The sequence below is a fragment of the Chlorocebus sabaeus genome, chromosome 16 (assembly GCF_047675955.1).
Source record: "Chlorocebus sabaeus isolate Y175 chromosome 16, mChlSab1.0.hap1, whole genome shotgun sequence".
Lineage (NCBI taxonomy): Eukaryota > Metazoa > Chordata > Mammalia > Primates > Cercopithecidae > Chlorocebus > Chlorocebus sabaeus.
In genome coordinates, this window is record NC_132919.1 from 58,708,633 (window position 1) to 58,726,891 (window position 18,259).

At 42.2% G+C, this 18,259-nt stretch overlaps 1 protein-coding gene across 13 annotated transcripts in view; it reads right to left on the reverse strand.

Moving 5' to 3' along the window:
* Positions 1-1,723: 1,723 nt before the first annotated feature.
* BPTF (bromodomain PHD finger transcription factor) overlaps positions 1,724-18,259 on the reverse strand; it is a 148,841-nt gene continuing 132,305 nt past the window's right edge. For 12 of the 13 annotated variants that reach the window (XM_037993316.2, XM_037993314.2, XM_037993313.2 and 9 more), the window contains 3 exons: positions 17,805-17,889; positions 8,246-8,432; positions 1,724-2,044 (listed from right to left, as the gene is read on the reverse strand). In XM_037993316.2, coding sequence (XP_037849244.1) covers positions 2,008-2,044; positions 8,246-8,432; positions 17,805-17,889 — 309 coding nt within the window. In that variant the 3' untranslated portion in view covers positions 1,724-2,007. Of the gene's footprint in view, positions 2,045-2,497; positions 2,828-8,245; positions 8,433-17,804; positions 17,890-18,259 lie in introns of those variants that run through there. The other variant, XM_037993309.2, reaches the window with a different exon arrangement.

The following is an 18,259-nucleotide window of genomic DNA, read 5'->3' on the forward strand; positions in this document are numbered from 1 at the left end:
AAACATAGCAATCTATTGCCTACAGGTAGGAAAGTTCTTGCTGCAACAAATTTTAAATGATTAAGCCCATATATATTTTTATATATATATGAATAAATAGTACAGAAATACTGTGACGTGATGAGATGCAGAATAATTTTATAATTCATTAAAATGTAGAATTCTTGCATCAGCACAGTGCATACAATAAGTAACATTTTTTTTAAAAAGTAAAAGGACAAAATAACCCATATTTAACTACTTCCATCTTAATACTTTAAGCAAAAATTTTTTCATGTTTTCATATTGAGCGATTAGTCTCTTTAGTTTGTAAGCATAGGTTTAAGCGACATCTTTATGTACAAAAAGGAATGGGCTTCATTAGATAAAATTAACCCAGAATAACCTGTACACCTGAGCCTGTAATAAGAAAGAATCGGGAACTGTAGCAACATCTTTCTTTTAAGAAACTGAGGTCTGGGAAAGGTTTTGCATAGCAGGGAAACATTAAAAGGAAAGAAACTTTTAAAAACAGTAATTAGATAAATCCCAGAAGTTGGTAGGACAAAGCTAGAATGAGTTAGTGCAAAATCTAGTAAAATTTTTGCAAAGCTGCATAATCCAACTATGGCAGATTTTATAGAAGCTATTACCACAATGCAGTGATACAACGTGTAAGAACATTGAAAGGAAAAACATGCAAAACACATCTTCCTCTGTGGTTTCCATTTTCTCGCTACTGTTTACACTACTTTTCCTTACATGGAAGAAACAAACCAACCAACCAACAGAAAACAAACCCAATCAACAAGTAACACAGACAATGAGTTCATCCACAAAATGCCCTTCATAAAATGTAAGTAGCTGTCTGTAATTGGTAATCTGCCTGGTATCACAGAATGTACAGATGAAGGCAATGTGTATCTTGCCACATTACCTTTTTTGTTAGTATGATCAACTGATGCAACAGGACTAGCACCCCTGAAGATTTTTCTCTGACGTGATGACAATGGACTGGGAATGGTAAAACGAGGGGCCACTGCTGTGCTGGAGAAATCCAGGCACAATTAGATTCTTCTGCCTTTCAGGACCTTGCAGCCCTCCCTCCCCCACAAAGGCTTACAGATAATCATTAGCGCACATTCAAAGACACCTCTGTCTGTGGGAGAAAAATTATCTCCATTTATTTTGTTTCATATACATCCATAGTTGAATTTTAATACAAAAGAAAAAAATTAGAATCTGACAAATGTTTACAAACAAGATACCTTCAAATAGATTTTACTCGTTTTAGCCTGGTGCGGAGTAATTGACAAATTGTACTGTTTATATTCAAGGCAACAGAGTCTGTAGTCCAGGACCACTTAGCCCAACCTTTATGCAAGCTTCATTTTAATCTACCATGAACAATAAACTCATTGTTGATTCCCAGTTGTGTGTGTGTGCACATGTGTACATAGCAGCTCCTTTCATAGAAAGAAAAGACATCTAGAGGTCGTCTTGTACTTTTACCTACAGGAATCATGATAAGATACAGATGATTATATGTAACCGGGGCTGGATTTTATAAGAAAAAATAATTAGCTGACAAATGAGGGCAGCAATAAAAAAGCGTCTTTTTTGCAACAATAAATAAATACAGTCAAAAGTTTTCTGTGAGACTCTAAACCAGCTTCTTCACTGAAGAGCAGACGTGGCATTTCCATGGAGTTACACTTGACCCCATAGTATCTTTTTTTCTTGCTTTCTTTTTCTTTTTTTTTTTCAATAAACAAAGTTTTCTCGCTTCTGCCACAATAGTAAAACCATTTGATCTTGACAAGATAATGGTGTCGTTGACTTTGCTTTTTTCTTGTCCGTTGGACAAAATTGGCCAAGAATATAATTGGACTGTTATGACCAATAAAAACGAAGTTTAGGTCAAGTCTTGTCAGGATAGCCTGACTAAAAACATCTGGCTCCTTAATTTAAAATAGTTCAGACAACCAGATTCTTGCTGTGTTTTATGTTAGGTTAACACGCTGAACTTTAAGAAGCTGTAGACTGCAGTTTGTTGTTATGAGACCTACAGAATATAGAAAAAAGGGAACAATTAAGCACCCTTCATTTTTGAAAACAATGATGCTTTATGCGGATGCCAAGGTCAGTCAGTCTGGGAGAAGCAGCCATGTTCTTTCATTCACCCTTGGCAAGCGAATAGAAAAGAACGATTAAGAAATTTTTAACCTATAATATTCAAACTTTTCACTGTACACTAAACATAATAACTCACTGGAAAAAGTCAATATTAAAATATATATATATATTTGTCTAATAAAGATTACAATATTTTCAGCCAACTGGACAAATAGAGGCATTTACAGAAGCATTACCATTGTGGTGAAAGGTGTGTGTGTGTGTGTGTGTGTGTGTGTGTTTATTTACATCGATGAGGGGAATATAAAGGGAAAAATATGCTTAAAAAAAAAAAAGCAATCTTAAAATCACATTTTTTCTATTAAAGTCCAGAAAGTCTCCCTTCTAGTTTCACAGTTTTATTCACAACTTTCATTAGTAAACCAAATTACTGTACAGTTACCAGGACTAAGTCAAAGGACTTTATATTGCAATAGCAGATAAATACAGTATTCCAAGAGTTTACAATTTTTAAATACATTGTTCAACATGGCTGCTAGAATAAATGTTTTACCACGATACTAAATCTTTAACATTAAAAAATCATATTAACTAATCTGACTTTTTGGGGGGCAATTTTGAATTAGGTAATCACGAGGTACAATAAAACAAAGAGTGACCACAACATCCAGTTCTGATTCCAGTTAAAAATTCAGACTAAAGATATCACAATCTGTAAGAAAAGAAAGAATATGGATGGTATAAATGATGAATTATAACAAAGTGCAGTAATGAAAAAAATGTGCAAACAATGCTGGAGATCATAAATTAAAATGGGAAAATATGGCAAAGGAAATTCTGGAAATCCATACATAAATCAAGTATCAATAACTGGCTAGTTATGTTTCATTCTGCCTTAAATCTGGAAATTCCCTAAAAAGGCAATAGCAAGTTGCCCTTATACAATTCTTTACATTGTAATTTTGTTTTGTTTTGAGACAAGGTCTCGCCCTGTAGCCCGGTCTGGAGTGCAGCGGCGCAATCACAGCTCACTGCAGTCCCAACCTCCAGGGCTCAGGTGATCCTCCTACCTCAGCCTCCTGGGTAGCTGGGACTACAGGCACGTGCTACCATGCCCGGCTAATTTTTTCGTATTTTTTGTAGAGATGGGGATTCCCCATGTTGCCCAGGCTGGTCTCAAACTCCTGGGCTCAAGCGAACTGCCTGCTTTGGCTTCTCAAAGTGTTGGTATCACAGGCGTGTGCCACTGTGCACAGCCTAATTTGTTTATTTAAGCAGAATTGAGCAAACTTCTCCATTCAGCTCCCATGTGCTTTAATGAAAATTATGTCAACTTGAGTATATTAAAAAGCTACATAAAATAACCAGGTGGCAAGAAGCCATCATAAGTGGCCCCTTCACTGTGCAGGCCCAGCCTAGGCCTCCATCTCTCCTTTACCAAGTTCCCTTTGTCTTGCCTACAGGCCCCAGGACCTCCAGGCAATTTCCTCTCCTTCATCAGCAGTTACCAGCAGTCATCCTCTGGGTTCTGCCAGCAAGCTGGCACCAGGGTAGGATTCTCACCCCTTGGCTTCTACCTCACAGATACCACCAAAGGCCTTTCCAATTTAAAAAAGCAATTTTAGAAACTGAACTAGAGGAATAACCACGATGCACAAATCAAAAAGCATAGAGGGGCTTATAATGAGAAGTTGTGCTCCTCTGTCCTACCTTAACTCCATCTGAAATCCAGGCTGGCTCCCTATGATCAATTCCTTTGACTTTTCAGTTCTCTGGGTAGATTTCCTTCTTTTTGAGACGGAGTCTCAATGTTGCCCAGGCTGCAATGCAGTGGCGGGATCTCTGCTCACTGCAAACTTCTCCTCCCGGGTTCAAATGATTCTCCTGCCTCAGCCTCCCCAGTAGGTGGGATTACAGGTGCCTGTCCCCAGGCCCAGCTAATTTTTGTATTTTTAGTAGAGACGAGGTTTTATCATGTTGGCCAGGTTGGTCTTGAATCCCTGACCTCAAGTAGTGATCCACGCACCTCAGCCTCCCAAAGTGTTAGGATTACAGGCATAAGCTACCACACCCAGCCTGAGTAGGGGTTTTTTTTTTTTTTTTTTGAGTCTCGCTCTTGTCACCTGGGCTGGAGTAGTGGTACGATCTGCAACCTCCGCCTCCCAGGTTCAACTGATTCTCCTGTCTCAGCCTCCCAAGTAGCTGAGACTTACAGATGTGCACCACCATGCCTAGCTAATTTTTTTATTTTTAGTGTAGACAGGGTTTTACCACGTTGGCCAGGCTGGTCTCAAACTCCTGACCTTAGGTGATCCGCCTGCCTCGGCCTTCCAAAGTGCTGGGATTATAGTCATGAGCCACCACCACACCCGGCCAGGGTAGATTTCTTATACAGCTATTTCTTGTTTTATCAACTTTTGTTTAAGCCCTGCTATGGCAATGAGAACCAAGCTCACTTAACCATTTTCTCACCTCCCTTTTTGAGTCCCGAGTTTTATTTCCCTATAATTTAAAAATTATATAATTCTATGCTTTGTCTATAGGGCGATTCTAAAAGTTGAAAATCAATGTCATTATTTTTATTATTTTTGAGATGGAGTTTTGCTCTTGTGGCCCAGGCTGGAGTGCAGTGGCGCGGTTTTGGTGCACTGCAACCTCCACCTCCCAGGTCCAAGTGATTGTCTCAGCCTCCTGCGTAGCTGGGATTACAGGCATGTGCCACCACACCTAATTTTTGTATTTTTAGTAGCGACGGGGTTTCAGCATGTTGGTCAGGCTGTTCTCAACTCCTGACCTCAGATGATCCACACACCCTGGCCTTCCAAAGCACTGGGATTACAGGTGTGAGCCACCGTGCCTGGCCCAATGTTACTATGAAAATGTAAATATTTTTCTCTGTAGCATCTAGTCCTTTGCTAATAGGGCTCTTTTTTTTTTTTTTTTTTTTTTTTTGAGACAGGGTCTTATTGTGTCGTCCAGGCTAGAGTGCAGTGGCATGAACATGGCTCACTGCAGCATCTACCTCCTGGGCTCAATCCTCCCACTTCAGCCTCTGAAGTAGGTGGGACCACAGGTGCACATCACCATGCCTGGCTAATTTTTATGTTTTGTAAAGATGGGGTTTCGTCATGTTGCCCAGGGTGGTCTAGAATTCCTCGGCTCAAGCATCCTCCTGCCTCAGTCTCTCAATGTGTTGGGATTACAGGCACGAGCCACCGTGCCCAGCTAACAGAGCACACTTACACAACTTTCTGTTTTTAGAGGTGTTTCTAATTGCCTTTCATTTTTATCCCTGACATTCTTCGGCTTAATCATAGCCTTATGTTTTTCTGTCTTAAACAAATTATCTAATGTATGAGTCATTTTCTTGCTCTACTGAGCCTCTGGGGAGTACTCCATTCTCCTGCTAGGATTTGGACTGCTGACATTTTACAGCCTGCTGTACAAATGTCACCTTGGGTCAGAGTAATTCTCATTGCTTTCCTGAACCTCCTGTTTTCTGAACTCAAATAAACAAAAATTTTTGGCCAGGTGCGGTGGCTCACGTCTGTAATCCCAGCACTTTGGGAGGCCAAGGCAGGGGGATCACGAGGTCTGGAGTTTGAGACCAGCTTGGCCAACATGGTGAAACCTTGTCTCCACTAAAAATACAAAAATCAGCTGGGCATGGTGGTGGGCGCCTGTAATCCCAGCTACTTGGGAGACTGAGGCAGAAGAATTGCTTGAACCCAGAAGGCAGAGGTTGCAGTAAGCCAAGATTGTGTCACTGAACTCCATTCCGGGCAACAGAGTGAGACTGTCTCAAAAAAAAAAAAAAAAAAAAAAAAAAAAAAAATTTCTGGCCCAGCGCAATGGCTCATGGCTGTAATCCCAGCACTTTGGGAGGCCAAGGCTGGTGGGAGGATCGCTTAAGCTCAGGAATTCAAGACTAGCTTGGATCATAGCAAGACCCTGTCCCTAATTAAAAAGATATATCATGGCCGGGCGCGGTGGCTCACGCCTGTTAATCCCAGCACTTTTGGAGGCCGAGGCGGGCAGATCACCTGAGATTGGGAGCTTGAGACCAGCCTTGCCAACATGCAGAAACCCCTGTAATCCCAGCTACTAGAGAGGCTGAGGCAGGAGAATCCCTTGAATCCAGGAAGGCGGAGGTTGCAGTGAGCCGAGATGGCGCCACTGTACTCCAATCTAGCCTGAGTAACAAGAGTGAAACTCCGTTTCAAAAAAAAAAAAGATGCTTTTCTTTTTTTTTGAGACAGAGTCTCGCTCTGTCGCCCAAGCTGGAGTGCAGTGGCGCCATCTCGGCTCACTGCAAGCTCCGCTGCCCGGGTTCACACCATTCTCCCGCCTCAGCCTCGGGAGTAGCTGGGACAACAGGCGCCCCCCACCACACCCGGCTAATTTTTTTTTTTGGAATTTTTAGCACAGATGGCGTTTCACTGTGTTAGCCAGGATGGTCTCGATCTCTTGACCTCGTGATCCACCCACCTCGGCCTCCCAAAGTGCTGGGATTACAGGAAGATCATTAAAAAGGAAAAAATTTGTTTCCTTATTTTTGATAGCACACATTTTTTTTTCTTCTGATATGGAGTCTCACTCTGACATCAAGACTGGAATGCAGTGGCGCAATCTCAGCTCACTGCAGCCTGTGCCTCCCGGGTTCAAGTGATTCTCATGCCTCGTCTCCTGTGTAGCTGAGACTACAGGCGTGCACCATTATGCCCGCCTAATTTTTGTATTTTAAGTAGAGATGGGTTTTCACCATGTTGGCCAGCATGATCTTGAACTGCTGACCTTAAGTGATCCACCTGCCTTGGCCTCCCAAAGTGCTGGGATTACAGGCGTGAGCCATCGTGCCTGGCCAATAGCACATACTTTTTAAAAATACCTGCCAAGAAAGGATGTCCTGAGTCCTCACGTGACTGAAAATGTATTTATTCTGCCTCTAAACTTGACTGGCTGCAACTGACAATCATTTTTTCTTAAACTTTTAGATTTATTCTTCCATAATCTTCTAGCACTAAATGTCACAGCAGAAAAATCTGACACCAATCTAATTCTTGTTTCATAGATTGTTTTATCTAAGAGTTTCTTTTATTCTTAGCGTTTGGAAATTTTATAGTGATGTGTGTAGGGGTGAGTCTTTTTCCATTTGTCCACCTGGTTTATAAGGTTTATCAGCTGTCCCCCTTGCTCCCCCATACCCCTCATAGAGTGCAGGGGCCTTAATTTATTCACTGCTAAATTCCCTGTATCTGGCGCGCACACATCAGGTTCTCAAAAGTCATTTGCTGAGTGAAGGAATTTATTCTGCTAGAATTTAAAGTCCTGTGACTATCATCAGCTCAGCAAATTTTTCTTTCATTCTTGTCTTTTTTTTTGAGACAGGGTCTCACTCTGTCACTCAGGTTGGAGAGCAGTGGTGTAATTAGAGCTCACGGAAGCCGTGAACTCCTGGGCACAGTCATCTTCCTGTCACAGTCTCCTGAGTAGCTAGGACAACGGGTATATGCCACTATGCCCTGTTAATTTTTAAAATTTTTGTAGAGACACAATCTCACTGTGTTGACAAAGCTGGGAATTTCACCCCCCCACCCCCTACCGTGAGAATCTCATTGTCACCCAGGCTGGAGTGCAGTGGTGTGATCTTGGCTCACTGCAACCTCCGCCTCCCAAGTTCAAGTGATTCTCGTGTCTCAGCCTCCCAAGCAGCTGAGATTACATGCATGTGTCACCACACCTGGCTAATTTTCGTATTTTTAGTAAGAGACGGGGTGTCTCCGTGTTGGCCAGGCTGGTCTTGAACTCTTGATCTCAGGTGATCTGCCTGCCTTGGCCTCCCAAAGTGTGGGGATTACAGGTGTGAGCCACTGCACCTGGCCACTTTGTGAATTTTTAAAAAAGACTTTAAGCAGATCAACGACAAATCCAGCAATTTCCCAATATTTTGTCTGTCCACTTCTCCTTGCCGGTAGATTATAACCCTGGAGTCTTGATTTTTTTTTTTTTTTTTTTTTAAGATATTTAAGGTTAAATTTACCATAAACTGCACTGGTTGAATCTTGAGACAGAGTAGTATAAAGAGAGTGGAGAGCCGAATTAATTCAGAACACTGAACCCATTTGCTCACCTGCTAGCTTTGAATCCTTTCAATTTCTGTACAAAGAATGATTCAAGAACTTCTGCACACTGGTAAAACGGGGAGTCACTTGGATTGTAGTAACGACAGTTATCAAAAATTTTGGTCATATCTGCCACAAATTCCGTCAGCTTTTCATAATACCGTCTTTGTACTCTTTCTTCCATGGTGGCAAGGTCTTAAAAACACAAAATGTAAAACATTTTCAGAGCTTTAAGGTTTTTCCAATGTGAATATTCTCTGAAGTTCTAACAAATATATATGTTTACTTTGCAAGCAGTCCTGGAACCAGTCTGGTTCACCCTGGAGGTTATTTTGCAATTCATGAAGAACAAAAGAGTACTTTTCCAATTTTGTTTCTGACTGAGGTTCTAAAATATAAATCCTGGCTGCTGTTAAGAAGGTTCTTTTACTTTCAGTTAACTGCATAGAATAGTCCTTCATTCAAATGGTTTGAGATCAATGAAACACACCAACATGATCTATACATATCTAAGTATAACACATTTCTACATGCAAACAATTTAGTATATGTACAAAGAAAAGGTGGGAATCCAGAATTAAGAACAAAGTCTCTGTACTAGTGGCTTTATGATCCTTGCATTAGACTTTAATAACATCATACTGCTTTCTTTATTCATTTTTATTGTTACCTTATATTTGTGACAAAGTGATACTGTCTTACCATTCATGACTGCAATGATAAGTGTCCACTTAAATGTAAGGGAAAAATATTAGCTGATACGAATATTAGTATGTAATAGTACAGGCAATATGTAGAAAGGAGAAAATCATTATGGTGATAGATGGGTGTAATATTGTGAAATATATATTTGGTCTTTGTCCCGATTTCTTGACACTTAGCTCCTAACACGGTTGGAATCTCCAGAGTGTAACAGTTTCTTTTATATGTTAATGACTGGTGGCTGGAATTCCCTAGATAGCTTCGGAATGGGGGATGGTCACCGGAAAGACTTAATCAGGATCAGAGGGTTGGGACTTTCAGTCCCATCCCCCAACCTCCGGAAGGGAAGAGGGGCTAAAGGTTAAACTGATCACCAATGGCCAAGGGTGTAATCACTCATGCCTACGTAATGAAGCTTCCCTAAAAACCCAAAAGGACTGGGTTCAGAGAGCTTCCTGATACAGCTGAACGTGTGGAGGCGACTGGCAGGTGGTGTGCCCAGAGAGGGCATGAACGCCCCTCCCCACAGCGTTGCCCTGTGCATCCTCTCCACCTGGTGTTCATCGGAATCCTTTGCAGTGTCCTTAATAAACCGGTAAGCCTAAGTAGGTGTTTCCCTGAGTTCTGTGAGCCGCTCCTGCAAATTACTGAATCTTACGAGAAGCTTGTGGGAACCCTGATTTATAGCCAGACGGTCAGACATGCAGGTAAAACAACCTGGGGATGGCAATTAGCATCTGAAGAGGGGGTAATCTTGGGGACTGAGTCCCCAGCCTGTGGAATCTGACCCTATCTTCAGGTAGATAGTGTCAGAATTGAATTGAAGACACCCAGTTAGGGTCTGAAGCAGACGACTGGATTGGTTGTTCACGGGGAGAAATCCCCACCCACTTCTTGGCACCCAGAGGTCAGCAAACAGAATTCTCCCACGTTGATTGTAGCGAGAGCGCACAGGAAAACAAATCTGTTTTTTTTTTGCTGTAGAGCAGGCAATTGCTTTGGAATGTACTGACTGAAATAAATCTACCTGAAACAACATTGATCCTAGGAGAACGCTGTGCTTGAAATAAAATTCTGTATACAATTTGACATAAATATCTGAGAGAGTGAAAGGCCAGTAATCTCCAATCAATCTAGGGTGCACAGACAACACATTCCAAACTAAAGCTTTGTGAATATTTTTGAATTTGAAAGTGACTTGAAAGTTCATCCAATAAGTAAAAGTACTAGAATACCTAAGAAACAGCTGAAAAGTAAAAGTAATGAGAGATAATCTTTTTTTTTTTTTTTTTTTTTGAGACGGAGTCTCGCTGTGTCGCCCAGGCTGGAGTGCAGTGGCCCGATCTCGGCTCACTGCAAGCTCCACCTCCTGGGTTCACGCCATTCTCCCGCCTCAGCCTCCGAGTAGCTGGGACTACAGGCGCCTGCCACCATGCCCGGCTAGTTTTTTGTATTTTTAGTAGAGACGGGGTTTCACAATATTAGCCAGGATGGTCTCGATCTCCTGACCTCGTGATCCACCCGCCTCAGCCTCCCAAAGTGCTGGGATTACAGGCTTGAGCCACCGCGCCCGGCCAAAGTAATGAGAGAGAATCTTACCTGACAGACATTAAAAACCATTCTAAAGCTGTGATAACGCAAAGTGTGGCAGCACGCAGAACACCACAAACACTAACAGAGACAAGTTCAAACCAGGAACAGATTTAACTGTATCTAGTGTAAGAGTTTCACATATGTTAAGGATGTCCCTTCAGGTCAGTAGGGAAAGGAGTTCATTCATAAATGAGGTTGCGGCCGGGTGGCTCACGTCTGTAATCCCAGCACTCTGGAGGCCGAGGTGGGCGTATCACCTGAGGTCCGGAGTTCTGAGACCACCCTGGCCAACACAGAGAAATCCCATCTCTACTGAAAATACAAAAATAAGCTGGGCATGGTGGCGCATGCCTTTAATCCCAGCTACTAGGGAGGCTGAGGGGAGAATCCCTTGAACCCAGGAAGTGGAGGCTGCAGTGAGCCAAGATCGCACCACTGCACTCACCACTGCCTGGGCGACAGAGCGAGACAACGTCTCAAAAAACAAAAGCAAAAACAAAAAAAAGAGTTTGAGGCAACTGCCTACATATCTGGAAAAAAAAAAAATTCTATCTCATTATATGCCAGATAATTCTGGGTTTATTAAAATCCAAGGGCAAAAATTAAAACCATAAAAAGTACTAGGAGACAAAACACTGTAAATGTAGTGACTGTACTGTATATACAAAAATGATTAAAATGGCAAACTTTGTTATATATATATTTTAGTACACACACACACACACACACACACACACACACACACACAACTACTCTTTGAAAGCTCCAGTTTATGTAGTTAAAAAAAAAAAATGTGTAAATGTGAAGAACTGTGAAAATACACATAGCTTGATTCCAAGCAAGACTTGGCACATCAATGCTGTAGGTTCATGTAAGGTGTACAGGAAAGAGCGAACACATCACACTAGGACATTCTTGGTTCATACTTATATTATGTGCTGGTTACTACCGCTTGACTAATTTTTGTTTTAATAAAGCATGTGAATAACGCTTGGACACTGAATGGCTCCAAGTTAATTAGGTATCCCTTAAATTTAGCCCTAGAACACATAGGTGAGTATATATCATGGAGGAGGAAAAAGACTCCAAGCATGATGCCTATTTATGATTAATAGATATGACTCCAAAAAATGTTAAAAACTACCATATACCAAAAAAATCATAAAACTTTTACTTCTTTTTAGTATACAAATAGCCCTTAAATAGCCAGATGTGGTGGCTCATGTCTGTAATCCCAGCACTTTGGGAGGCAGAGGCGGGCGGATTACCTGAGGTCAAGAGTTCGAGACCAGCCTGGTCAACCAACATGGTGAAACCCCATCTCTACTAAAAATACAGAAATTAGCTGGGTGTGGTGGCGGGCGCCTGTAATGCCAGCTACTCGGGAGGCTGAGGTGGAAGAATCAGTTGAATCCAGGTGGTGGAGGTTGCAGTGATTCAAAATCATGACACTGTGCTCCAGCCTGGGCAACAGAGTGAGACTCCTTCTCGAAAAATGAAAATATAAAATAAAAGCCCTTAAATAATACTGATAACAATATAAATATCTTGAGAGAAAAATAGAAGAAATATGTAAATAGGATACTCTTATATAAAAACACTTTCTTAGACAAATTAGCAGAAATTAAAATGATAACACTGGCCTATTAACAGAGGTTACCTGTAGGGGACAATATGGGAGTAGTGGTAAATATTACATTTTACATCTCTGTAACATCTGCATTTGTACACCATAAAACACACTACTTTTGAAATAAATATTTTCAAAGACAAAAAATATGCCACTCAAAAGAGTGATAATACTCAGTGTTTTTCAAGAGTGCAGACAGAATGTTATAGATATACACAATTAGTGGAAGCTGGTTCAATTTGCTAACGTGTAATTTTTATCTTTTTTCTTTTTCTTTTTTTTGAGATGGAGTCTCGATCTATCACCCAGGCTGAAGTGCAGTGGCACGATCTCGGCTCACTGCAACCTCCACCTCTTGGGATCAAGCAATTCTCCTGACTCAGCTTCCTGAGTAGCTGGGATTACAGGCACGCACCACCATGCCCAACTAATTTTGGTATTTTTAGTAGAGACAGGGTTTTGCCATGTTAGCCAAGCTGGTCTTGAACTCTTGACCTTGTAATCTGCCCGCCTCAGCCTCCCAAAGGGCTGGGATCACAGGCATAAGCCACTGTGCCCGGCCCTAAAGTGTAATTTAAAAATAATTCTTTTTTTTTTTTTTTGTGACAGGGTCTCACTCTGTTGCACAGGCTGAAGTGTGGAGGTGTCACAGTGATGAGCCACCCTTGCCTGGCCGGGACATTGTTTGTTTTTTTTTTTTTTTTTAAAAAAAAAAAAGCCTAAAAAGGGCCAGGTGCGGTGGGTCACGCCTATAATCCCAGCACTTTGGGAGGACAAGGTGGGTGGATCGATCCCTTGAGGTCAGGAGTTCAAGATCAGCCTGGCTAACATGGTGAAACCCTGACTCTACTAAAAATACAAAAATTAGCTGGGTGTGGTGGCGCACGGCTGTAATCCCAGATACTCAGAAGGCTGAGGCAGGAGAATCGCTTCAACCAGGGAGGGAGAGGTTGCAGTAAGCCGAGACAGCGCCACCGCACTCCAGCCCAGGCGATACAGTGAGACTCCGTGTCAAAAAATAAACAAAAGAAGTGTACTACATCCCCGCTACTCAAAAGGCTGAAGTGGGAGAATCACCTGGGCCTGGGAGGATGAGGATGCAGTGAGCTGGTGATGGCACCACTGCACTCCAGCCTGGGCAGAACAGCAGCAGCAAAGCCTCAAATATAGTTAGACCCTTTCACCTGGAGACTGTTTTTTTAGAACAAGTGCAGGCAGATGTATAAACAAGATGTTCAGTGACATGTTGTTTTACTAGCGAAAACTACACACAACAAAACTATTGATAGGGGGTGTTAATTTTTTTCTTTTTTTTTGAGACGGAGTCTCACTCTGTTGCCCAGGCTGGAGTGCAGTGGCGCAATCTCTGCTCACTGCAAGCTCCACCTCCCGGGTTCATGCCATTGTCCTGCCTCAGCCTCCTGAGTAGCTGGGACTACAGGTGCCCGCCACCACACCCGGCTAATTTTTTGTATTTTTAGTAGAGACGGGGTTTCACCGAGTTAGCCAGGATGGTCTCAATCTCCTGACTTTGTGATCCGCCCACCTCGACCTTCCAAAGTGCTGGGATTACAGGCATGAGCCACCATGCCTGGCTAGGGGGTGTTAATTTTAATTTCATATAATTAAAAATGATGTAGGTTTATAACAGCTGATGTGAAAAAGTATTAAGTTTACAAAACACATTACCGAACATAACTCATTTAAACTTATTTCTGTTTAAGAAAATAAAAGTTGCTGATTTTGTTGGTTCCCTTATACCCTTAAAGAAAATTACTATTTTCAGTTTAGTCTATATTGTTCCAGACATTTTCTGTGCATTTCTAAACATATCTAGGTACTCTTAGAAAATAAATGTTTACTGCTTAAAATCTGGGTACTGCTCTGTAACTTTCACTTCTTTTCCCAACAACATGTTTTGGGAGATCTATATTATTATCTTTATTTACCTACTTAGGAGATACAGGAGATTATGTTTAACTTAGTATGGATGTATATCTATCTGTATTTTATTATTATGTTTGTGGGACAAAGTCTCGCTTTGTTGCCTAGGCTGGAATACAGTGGTGTGATTATGGCTCACTAAAGCCTCTACCTCCCAGCTGAAGCGATCCTCCTGCTTCAGTCTCTCGAGTGGCTGGGATCACAGGCATGAGGCACCAGGCCTGGCTAAAGTTTTTTTTTTGGAGACGGACTTTCACTCTTGCTGCCCAGGCTGGAGTGCAATGGCCCAATCTCAGCTCACTGCAACCTCCACCTCCCGGGTTCAAGCAATTCTCCTGTCTTAGCCTCCCAAGTAGCTGGGATTACAGGCATGTGCCTCCACACCTGGCTAATTTTGTATTTTTTTTGTAGAGATGGTTTTGCCATGTTGGTCAGGCTGGTCTTGAATTCCCAACCTCAGGTGATCCACCCGCCTCGGCCTCCCAAAGTGCTGGGATTACAGATGTGAGCCACTGCGCCCGGCCATTTTTTGCCATTTATTTATTTGAGACGGAGTTTCGCTCTTGTTCGCCAGGCTGGACTCTGCCTCCTGGGTTCAAGCAATTCTCCTGCCTCAGCCCCCTAAGCATTTTTTTGTTTTCTTGTAAAGACAGGATCTCACTATGTTGCCCAGACTGGTATTAAATTCCTGGGCTCAAGCTATCCACCTGCCTTGGCCAAAGTGCTGGGTGAGCCACCATTTGGGGTTTATCTTGGTATTAAAAAAAGCAAAAACAAACAGGAAAACCAGCTCTTCAAGAAAATAATTTTGGTTAAATAAGCTAAGGTATATTCAACTAATGGACCATAAAAAGCCATTAAAATCATGGGTTTTTGAAGAAGATTTACATAGGAAAATGTTTGTATTTACTGTATGATATGAATTTTAACACCCATGCATATAAGAACACACCAAAAGTAATGACTATCTCTTTTTGTTTCTTGAGACAGAGTTTTTCTCTGTTGCCCAGGCTGGAGTGCAGTGGCACGATCTTGTCTCACAGCAACCTCTGCCTACTGGGTTCAAGTGATTTTTGTGCCTCAGGCTCCTTAGCTGGGAGGCTAATATCCTCCATGATATATACTCACCTATGTGTTCTCCTAGGACTTTAAGGGATACTTAATTAACTTGGAACCATACAATGTCCAAGCACCTGCCACCACGCCCAGCTAATTTTTGTATTTTTTTTGTAGTAGAGATGAGGTTTCACCATGTTGGGCAGGCTGGTCTTGAACTCCTGATCTCAAGCAATCTGCCTGCCTCAGCCTCCCGAAGTGCTGGGATTATAGGCATGAGCCACTGTGCCTAGCCCCGGCTGATTAAAAAAAAATTTTTTTGGAGAGACAGGGTTTTGCCATGTTGTCCAGGCTGGTCTTGAAATCCTGGGCTCAAGCCATCCACTTGTCTTGGCCTCTCAAAGTGCTGGGATTATAGGCATGAGCCACTGTGCCCGGCTTATCTTCTTTATTTATTTTGTTTATTTTTTATTTTTTTTGAGATAGAGTTTTGCTCCTGTTGTCCAGGCTGGAGTACAGTGGCACAATCTTGGCTCAATACAACCTCTGCCTCCCAGGTGCAAGCGATTCTCCTGCCTCAGCCTCCCGAGCAGCTAGGATTACAGGTATGTGCCACCATGCCGGGCTAATTTGGTGTAGTATCTAAATTTTCTTTTTCTTTTTTTTTTTTGAGACGGAGTCTTGCTCTGTCACCCAGGCTGGAGTGCAGTGGCACAATCTCGGCTCACTTCAAGCTCTGCCTCCCAGGTTCACGCCATTCTCCTGTCTCAGTCTCCCGGGTACCTTCTCAATGGCGACTACCCAAATTTGAAATATGTACAATGATTAACTCCTTCCATTTTCAGCATCGGGAGAACAGAGGTAATAACTACTTGTTTATGTTTGTTTTTCAGAGACAGTCTTCATTTATTTCCTCTTCATGTTTCCCCCTCTTTGAAGCTGCCATGAAACACAAACTCTTCTCATTTAAAAAAATGCTTAGCTGGCTTTTGGAACATAATTCTTTCATTAGCAGTAAGTGATCCTTTGGAAGCTTTTAACTACGTTTTAATATTTCTAATTTCTTTTGCAGATAAATTATTTTTTAATACAATCATTTGTAGCCATTAGTGTTGATACAATTACTTGTGGCTGCTATTACCATTTTTTTCTGGGAAATGAGGAGTATATTCTCTCTAGTTCATCAAATTTGCTCTCCTTCAGAAAAAGATGAGGCAGAATTGAATGGAGAAGGATGAGAGGATCAAATACACCACAACCCAATCATTAATTTCACTCATTCTTTTATAAAGCTGCATAATACTCCAGTCAGACACCATTTGATATAGCTACGCTATTGATGGCTACTTATTTCATTTCCAATCCTTTTTTTTTTTTTTGAGATGGAGTCTCGCTCTGTCGTCCAGGCTGGAGTGCAGTGGCGCGATCTCTGCTAACTGCACGCTCTGCCCTCCTGGGTTCACGCCATTCTCCTGCCTCAGCCTCCCGAGTAGCTGGGACTACAGGTGCCTGCCACCACGCCCAGCAAATTTTTTGTATTTTTAGTAGAGACGGGCCTTCACCATGTTAGCTGGGATGGTCTGGATCTCCTAACCTCATGATCTGCCCACCTCGGCGACTCAAAGTGCTGGGATTACAGGCGTGAGCCACTGCGCCCAGGGTTTTTTTTTTTTTTTTTTGGACGGAGTCTCGCTCTGTGGTCCAGGCTGGAATGCAGTGGTGTGATCTCGGCTCACTGCAACCTCTGCCTCCCAGAGTGCTGGGATTCCAGCGTGAGCCACCCTGCAATTTCCAATGTTTTTGTAATTATAAACACTGCCACAATGAACATACTTGTGTGCCTGTAAATCCTAAGAAATGAAACTGCTGGGTTCAACAGTATGCACAATTAGCTGGGCATGGTGGCTCACGCTTGTAATCCCAGCACTTTGGGAGGCTGAGGGGGGCGGATCATGAGGTCAGGAGATCGAGACCATCCTGGCCAACGTGAAACCGTCTTTATAAAAAATATAAAATTTAGCCAGGTGTGGTGGTGCATGCCTGTAGTCCTAGCTACTCGGGATGCTGATGCAGAAGAATTGCTTGAACCTGGGAGGCGGAGGTTGTAGTGAGGTGAGATTGCACCAGTGCACTCCAGCGTGGCAACAGAGCGAGACTCTGTCTCAAAAAAAAAAAAAAAAAAAAAAAAAAGACCAGGCGCGGTGGCTCATGCCTGTAATCCCAGCACTTTGGGAGGCCGAGGCGGGTGGATCACAAGGTCAGGAGATCAAGACCATCCTGGCTAACACAGTGAAACCCCATCTCTACTAACAATACAAAAAATTAGCCGGATATGGTGGCAGGTGCCTGTAGTCCCAGCTACTTGGGAGGCTGAGGCAGGAGAATGGCATGAACCCAGGAGATTGCATCACTGCACTCCAGCCTGGGCAACAGAGCGAGACTCTGTCTCAAAAAAAAAAAAAAAAAAAAAAGAGTATGCACAACTAAACTTTAATAGATACTACCAATTTACCCTCCAAAGTGACCATACCAATTTACACCCCCACCAGCCTTGCTAAAAATATTCTAAGATATTAATTTTATGGATAATAAAACATCCACTGAGACTTCTGAAGAACTTCATATTCAACTCATGTACTTACCCATAGGTTCCTTAATAACACCATAATAATCTGGTGCATCATTAGGATCTACTGGTTCAAGGAAAGGCCAGGCCATCTTATGGGCCTATAATGAAAAAGTAGCATCATTATTGTCAGTGAAAACACTCATTCCATTTAAGTTTCTCAGCTGAGTTACTACATCAATGAACCCAAAAGTCAGTTTTAAATTTGATACATGAAATACTTTATATTAGGTGATTTCTGCTCTAGTAATAAGTTACCTAAGATGAGTCTCCTCTACAATAATGGTACTCAAAGATTGGTCAGAAGACCTTGTGTGGGGGGTGGAGCACAAGCTCAGAAGTCACAAAATCAGTATTCTGAGCCCTACATGACGAGCTGTCACTGAGTGATGCTGGCATTGCAATCGCTTCTATAAACAGGTGGAATGGGTTCAAAGTGTGGAGTCATTACCACAGCTGGTTAATGATGAG